This window comes from Actinia tenebrosa, unplaced genomic scaffold (genome assembly GCF_029948245.1).
Source record: "Actinia tenebrosa isolate PJP-AT-01 unplaced genomic scaffold, QUT_ActTen_1.0 PGA_scaffold0__85_contigs__length_37466705, whole genome shotgun sequence".
NCBI lineage: Eukaryota > Metazoa > Cnidaria > Anthozoa > Actiniaria > Actiniidae > Actinia > Actinia tenebrosa.
Genome location: NW_028292569.1, coordinates 27,740,743 through 27,748,129, shown reverse-complemented (window position 1 = coordinate 27,748,129; position 7,387 = coordinate 27,740,743). Strand labels below are relative to the sequence as shown.

General features: G+C 34.5%; 1 protein-coding gene across 1 annotated transcript; it reads left to right on the top strand.

Moving 5' to 3' along the window:
- The first annotated feature begins 364 nt into the window (after nt 1-364).
- LOC116305785 (MAP kinase-activated protein kinase 2) lies at nt 365-7,339 on the top strand. Its single transcript, XM_031715757.2, has 10 exons — nt 365-652; nt 2,064-2,203; nt 2,601-2,665; nt 2,865-2,944; nt 3,359-3,488; nt 3,881-3,956; nt 4,140-4,264; nt 4,445-4,530; nt 5,151-5,231; nt 5,753-7,339. The coding sequence occupies exons 1-10, from the start codon at nt 485-487 to the stop codon at nt 5,870-5,872; spliced, it is 1,071 nt and encodes a 356-aa protein (XP_031571617.1). The 5' UTR covers nt 365-484; the 3' UTR covers nt 5,873-7,339.
- Nucleotides 7,340-7,387: the final 48 nt, after the last annotated feature.

The following is a 7,387-nucleotide window of genomic DNA, read 5'->3' as shown; positions in this document are numbered from 1 at the left end:
TGAATCTGCAGGGTTAAAAAGCCCTACCCTACAACATGCCAAAAATCGTATTTTTAATCTTTTCCTTTTCTTCCCTTCTCATTCAGTCCATCACTGAAAAAATGTTTCATTGATGAGTAGCTTGTTTTTATATAGTTTCTTTTCTTTTCTTTTTCTTATTCATACCTTCCCCTTAGCCTATAGTACTTTTAGCAGCCCTAATCCCTCTAGGGTTCTTATTATTCTTTTCCTTTGTTTCAGTTTCCCCGTTGTCTTACTTGTAGCTTATCTCAGCAAAATACATCCAAGCGATGACGCAATACCGGGAAACCGTGATGTCTAAAAATAGCATCAAAGTGAAATTCCTTCCCAGTCTTCCCTCGGTTTTAATGGCGGCTTTCTGAATTACTGGTATTTAGTTGTGCAATCTTTTTATTTTCCTGTCAAAACGCAGTATTTCTTGCAACCAACGTAGTATTTTGTAGTGAAAATATTTCCCGGAAGTATGAGTTCTACTAAGCAGCCTCTGTTTGGTTTGCCACCGCCTTTAATGGCGAAGAAATCGTTAATAACAAAGAACTATAATATCACTAAGAACTCCCTTGGTGTGGGCATAAATGGCAGAGTTCTCGAATGTATCGACAACAGTACCGGCGAAAAATACGCACTAAAGGTAATATAAATACCTCCTGACTGTTCTATAGCTTTAATCCTACAATCATTCGCTTTTTGGATGTTATTATTGAGCACTGAAGAGTTAAAACTCGAGAGTGAAAGTATAAGAACCAAATATGGCAACTTGATCATGGCATTGGTGTTAAGTTAAGGAAGTTTATTATTTATCAAGTTTTTCTCGATCGATCGATCGATCGTTTTCTCAAATTTAACTCAATCATAAGAGTGAGCTTTCTAGTGGAGTTTAAAACTGTGAAAAGTTCTCGAATGATTTATGTAGTATAAATAAGATGAATACCGGAGATTGAATATTGATTGAGCTTACATGTACATGTATATAGTCCATCAGCTTATCTTGGTTGAATCAGTCCAAGTCCAAGAAAAGATCTCATTTTGATACAAGCTTACTTACAGAGATATTTCTCTAGACGAAATTATATGAAATCCATTAGTTTGCAAACAATTTTTTTTCAAGAAATAATAAAGGTACAGGAAGTACACCAAGCTTCAGAGGGATTTGTTAATTTTTTATCAGCTCTGTTTGTCTGTGGCTGAAAATCGACTCAATGACTTTAACACATCTTATGTGGGATTATGAAACAATAAAAGACTTTTCAAATTATAGGCTCATTTCAATACTGCAGTTAGTTAACTTTCTTCCTCTTTTATCATTGATAACTGTCAACACGGATTCTTGACAAGAGTCAAGTTACTGTATCTCTTCCTGTTCTGTTCTGTCTTGACAAGGTGTCTCGTATATTGAACCCTACTGTAGCAGTAAGAACCATACATAGCTTGAGACATGAAGATCCTAGCTTTTCCTAGGTAGCAAGATCTAAAAATAAGCCAGAGGAATGTATATTCCAAAAGAGCCAGCTTATGTATATTCCAAAAGAGCCAGTAAGCTGTACTCCACATCATTACTGAGAATAAAATCTGTATGACTACTCACTCTTTATAATAGATTTTTTAATTGAAGTTATTTTTTTATTGCTAATTCTATTTTGGAATCCTGGTTGCTATGAATCATGAGAATAGAAACATTTGACTACTCACTCTTTATTGTGTTATTTTTATCACTAATTTTATTTTTGAAAACCTAGATGCAAAATATCAATAATTTAGGGAATGTTAATTTTTTATTGGAGAAAGAGGAGAGGAGAGGGGGGGTTGGGTCACTAACGAAACTGGAACGGCCACACAAAAGAATTTGAGTTGTACAATGGAGAACCATTTTGTTATACAATAGCAGAGGGGGGTCAGATTTCTTGCATGGGTCACCAAGTGAATCTCACTGTCCCTCTCCCCTCCCCCCCCCCCCCCCCCCCCCCCGCTAAAAATGAATATTCCCTTCCATAATTGGACATAATAAGCAGTATAATTCTAATTCTATTGATTATATATTAAAGATTCTTGCAGACAATCCTAAAGCAAGACGTGAGGTTGAACTTCACTGGAGATCGTCTATGTGTCCTTATATTGTTGGAATCAAAGATGTTTATGAGAATAAATATAATAAAAATGATTGTCTTCTGGTTGTGATGGAATGGTAAGGAACCTAATATTCAATTTGTGATAATCATTGGACGGGAAGTGCATTTTTATTCTTTTTACTAACTCATTTATAGAATGGAGGTTTTGCACTATCACGTGACGGCAGCCTTGTTAGATGGTAGGAACAATACAATTATTTTACATAAGAAAGAATTCAATTCCCAAGAACAAGGGGATTTTATTGTTCTGCATTCTAACCACAGGAGGTACAAGCTGTTTTATGGGCTTGAGCATGTGAGGTGCAAAACCTCTATATAGCAACTTTGAATAATAATTTATAAAATCATTATTAGTCCTGTTACCAGAAAAAAGGAGAGAGAGGGTGCACCTTCAAACCACTCCTATCCAAACCCTGATTATTTAAGGTAATCTCAAAACAATTGTCTCTCTAGTATGACTGGAGGAGAACTCTTTGAAAGAATACAGAACCGTGGAGATAATCCTTTTACAGAAAGAGGTTTGTAAAATTGATATATATACCAAAATAATATATTAATCATACATGCACATTAGATCATGTATTATGTAAGTTATTTTGCGTTATAAAAATATAAAAATGTTATAGATTGTGCTTGTGATTTAAATAATAGTTACAGTCATTCTAAATCTTGTATAATATTTTAAAACTTGAATGTATTTTTTTTTTAAATTCACAGAAGCTGCTAGTGTCATTAGACAAGTAACATTAGCATTGGCTCATCTTCATTCATTAAACATTGCCCATCGAGATCTTAAGGTATGTGACAGCTAGTATTGATGATGATGCTGTAGGGGATCATGCTGGTCATTACAATGATGATGAGGATGCAATTAATTGTGATGCTTTGTGGATTTGATGTAGATGGTTAAGGTAAGGTGGTGATAATGTGATGGTAGATGGCAATGAAGGTGAAGATATTGTGATGATGATAATGTTGGTGATGTATTTTGTTAGTGGTGATGATGATAATGATGGTGATGCATTTGGTATTGGTGATGATGATAATGATGGTGATGCATTTTGGTAGTATTGATGGTGGGTGATGATGATGATGATGGTACGTTAATGATGATGATTCACGGTGATGATGGTGAAGGTGTAGTCTTTTGTGGGGAACAAAAATGTAGCATATTATTATTTTAATGTTTGAAATTTTTCTTGATATTACAGCCAGAGAATCTCTTATTCATGAGCAGCCAACCTGATGCTGTTCTGAAGCTAACAGACTTTGGCTTTGCCAAGGAAACCCCTCCTGGTGGTTTATCTCTACAAACACCATGTTACACTCCATATTATGTTGGTAAGACATAGGACCTAGAAAAGCACTGGTAGTAGATCCATGCAGTATCATTAACTAACAAGAAAACTGAGTAATTCTATTAAGTAATGTGGAGAAATCAAGGGTGGTGTGGTAGTTGAAATCCACCCATCTTCCGGATTCCACCTCCCACCTCTGGGGTTTCAGGTTCAACTCTCAGACTCGGCAGTGCATGTGAGCAGAGCTTGTTGTACATTAGCTATGATTTGAATTTTATCAGCCCAGTTCTTTAAGGGTTCAGTACAATTTATTTATGATGTTTGTTAAATGGACTGTGTCACAATATGAAAAATCTGTAAAACTCCCACAGCCTACAGTTATAATGCTTTTAATTAACAGAATTTTAATGTCAGTATAATTGTATTTTCTTCCAGCACCAGAAGTACTTGGCCCAGAACACTATGACAAAGCTTGCGATATGTGGTCTTTGGGGGTTATAATGTACATCTTGTAAGTGTAAAGGATATTTTAAAGCCAGACTCAGATTCTGGTATAGGGAACTTCCCACTGGACATTTCTGTTTTCTTGCAAGAAAATACTAATGGCTTGTAGGGTTTTTCATAGTGTGCCACTCAAAAGCATTGTATAAATAGTAGTATTAACTAGTATACGTAAAACTCTTTTTTCCTGTAGGTTATGTGGATTTCCTCCATTCTACAGCAATCATGGTCTGGCAATGTCTCCAGGCATGAAAAAGAGGATACGACATGGAGAGTATGATTTTCCTAATCCTGAATGGAGCAATGTCTCTCCACAAGGTGAAAATGTTTAACTATCAATAATTGTATTTCAAAATGCTTTCTTGTTTAGTAGCGAAATTACTTCTAGCTATAACATAATTTAGAAAGAATTTTCACTTTCATACACCATGTGAAAGTGCTGTGGGATTTTCTTGATAAAAATAAAAGTTGCTTACAGATATGCTCTTTTTTATCTAGCCAAAGACCTTATCAGGGGGCTGCTAAGAACAGACCCATCTAAGAGATTCACTGTGGAAGACGTCATTGATAACCCATGGATTAAGGTACAATGCTGCCATACGTTTTTATTATCTATGACCCTTGTTGCTGAGAAGAGCCTTTTGATTTTGTATGACAAAGTCGTCAAGTTTGATAGGGCTTGCTGCATTATTCAACTCAAGAGCAGCAGCTCATTCGTATGCTGCTCTTTTGCCATACTCATTTCATCAACAAGGTTGGCGCATGATTAGAGCAGCATATAGAATGGGCCTTAGGTTTTGACCCATATTTTAATATATCTTCTCAAGGGAAGCATGGGTGGCATAGCAGCGAGAGCGCTCGTCGCTCATCAATGTGGCCCATGTTCGCGTCCCGCCCGGCTCGGTGTCATGTGAGTAGAGTTGTCTGTTGGTTCTCTCCTGTGCTATGAAGGTTTTCCAGGTTCTCTGGTTTTCCTCTCTCTACAAAAATCAACTGGAATTACAGTGGATGAAGAAGTACTCTGTGAAAATGCAACTGCTAAATCCTATTCATGATATAAAAAACGTATTGTCAGCAACAAAGATATGGTACTCAAGAAAACGATGTACACGTGTTCTTGAATGGGAAAGTCTAATATTCACATGTATCTACATATATTTTAAATATTACTAATATATTATATTATTATTATTATTACATGCAGAGATTTGCTGAAGTTCCATCAACACCTCTACACACGTTACAAGTTTTGAAAGAAGAGGAAGAAAACTGGTTGGATCTTCAGGTCTGTAGCTTTTTTCGTTTCTAGTAACTAAGGGAACTAGGAATAATAGGTGGTGTTTGCTAATAATGCTTCACTTCTCATCTTTTTATTTACAATATATTTACTTGAAGCGGTGAGAATTGCTAGCCTCTCACTAATGCAATCCACATTTGAATCCTGCCAGGCACTTTGTTGTACACATTTCAAAAGTGTTCTCTAATCACCACAGCAAAGTATGGCAGTGGCGCAACTCAACAGAGCTGAACTGAAAACATTGTGGCTTGTTAGTAGAATGTGTGCTAGTTAGTAGAGTTGGTTGTTGGGTCTCTCTTCTTGACGGTGCTTCTAGTGATATTTTCTGGGTTCTCTAGTTTTCCTCCCTCTGCAAAAACTAGTTCTGAATCCCTATTGGAATTTCAGTGAATGAAAAATTAAGCAACTCTGTGAAAAAACGCCACTAATAAATCCCATTTATTTACATAATAGCCTGTTGATAAATATCTGTGGTGATGTAATGTCTTAATTTTTCTTCTCTTTTACAGGATGAGATGACAAAAGCACTTTCAACAATGAGAGTAGAATATGACCATGTTACTGTTCTTAAAGACGTCTCTAAATCCTCAAATCCTTTACTGAACAGACGAAAAGACCATACCCCTTAATAATTCTATCCAAAGATTTTTCATCCATACAACTTTTTACTATTATAATAGTTAACAAGGATATTACTCCTAAATCATTGTCATTAATACTGTACATGGCTTTCATTCGAAACACCATTCATTGACATAGACACTTTTATATTCATTGGAAGTGTACATTAGTATACATTGGTGAGTGATATGATTGGATGAAGGTGTTCATTCCTGCTTTATGATTGGTTTGAAAAATAATCCATTTAATGGTCATTTTTCTTCCATTTGAACTCGGGACCATTCTCATTCTCATCTACAGAGTTTGTGTTATTCTTTACAACTGTGATTAGAATTCTTAAAACTGCTTTGATTTTGGTTGAGGGAAAATTTACAACATCCTAAAATGAATCCAACAATTTCAAACCAAACACAGACTACTTAGAAAAGAGAATGACAGTGCTCTCCTATATGCCGTAACATGGCATATGTAGGTATTAGGTATTTCAAAATGTGGATTGCAGTGGTCAAACATTTCCTACTGTAGCTGCATAATATACTTATTTTTAAATAATTAGATACAACGACCATTAATTAATGTAACGTTTAATTCTAATTCATTTAGAATAGTGTAGACATTTAAGGTATAACATTAATTTAGTTTAGATTGTAATAAGTTATCTTCCTTGTTTTTTTTTTAATGCTAACGTTAAATTTGGAGTAGAATATGATAAGATAATATTAAGTTTAAGATTACAGAGGTTTCCTATGGATAATCTGTGATAGCTTTGAACTTCCTAACGAGAATTTTTTAAAAAAATCATTATTTGTTTTCATAAATCAATTCAAATTGTCATAAGCTGTGAATCATCTTGGAAAAGATGCTATTCAGTCTTTTCTTTGTTTGGAACATTATTTGTAAGCAAAAATGAGTGATATATTCTATAAGATGGACGATTTTGAAATTAACAAGGATTCTTGAAAGAGATTCTTGAAAGAGATTCTTGAAAGAGATTCTTGAAAGGGATTCTTGAAAGAGATTCTTGAAAGCTAGTACATTGTACATTGTGTATTGATTCTAAGATCATTTCTATATTTTAGTCTTAGTAAAAAAAAATCTTATTATTCAATCTTACAAGAACAAACTATTTAACTTAGTTATTAGAAACATGAGTGTTTGTATTACAGTACCATTCTATCGTCATACTTGAAGCCCTTACCTTGACGTCAAGTATTCATGTCAGCCACATTGTAAATGAATGTGATCCTAGAACTAACATTTATTGATATTACTCTATTGACTATACTATGGTCATACTTGATGCCCTTACCTTGACATCAAGTATTCATGTCGGCTACATTGTAAATGAATGTGATCCTAGAACTAACATTTATTGATATTACTCTATTGACTGAAAATAACAAAAAAATATTGACTAAATATGTATGCAAAAGCATTTTCAATTGTATTGTAATAAATTGAAGAAAAGTGTAGGAGATCTGGAGTGACTTTATTTTTACATCACAAAGCAGTATGTAATATTA

What these genes read in the sequence shown, in the direction of transcription:
- LOC116305785 (XM_031715757.2), top strand. Translation starts at nt 485, where the DNA reads ATGAGTTCTACTAAGCAGCCTCTGTTTGGTTTGCCACCGCCTTTAATG. An exon ending in GCGAAAAATACGCACTAAAG is followed by an intron (nt 653 to 2,063) that starts GTAATATAAATA and finishes TATATATTAAAG; the next exon opens with ATTCTTGCAGACAATCCTAA. An exon ending in TAATCCTTTTACAGAAAGAG is followed by an intron (nt 2,666 to 2,864) that starts GTTTGTAAAATT and finishes TTAAATTCACAG; the next exon opens with AAGCTGCTAGTGTCATTAGA.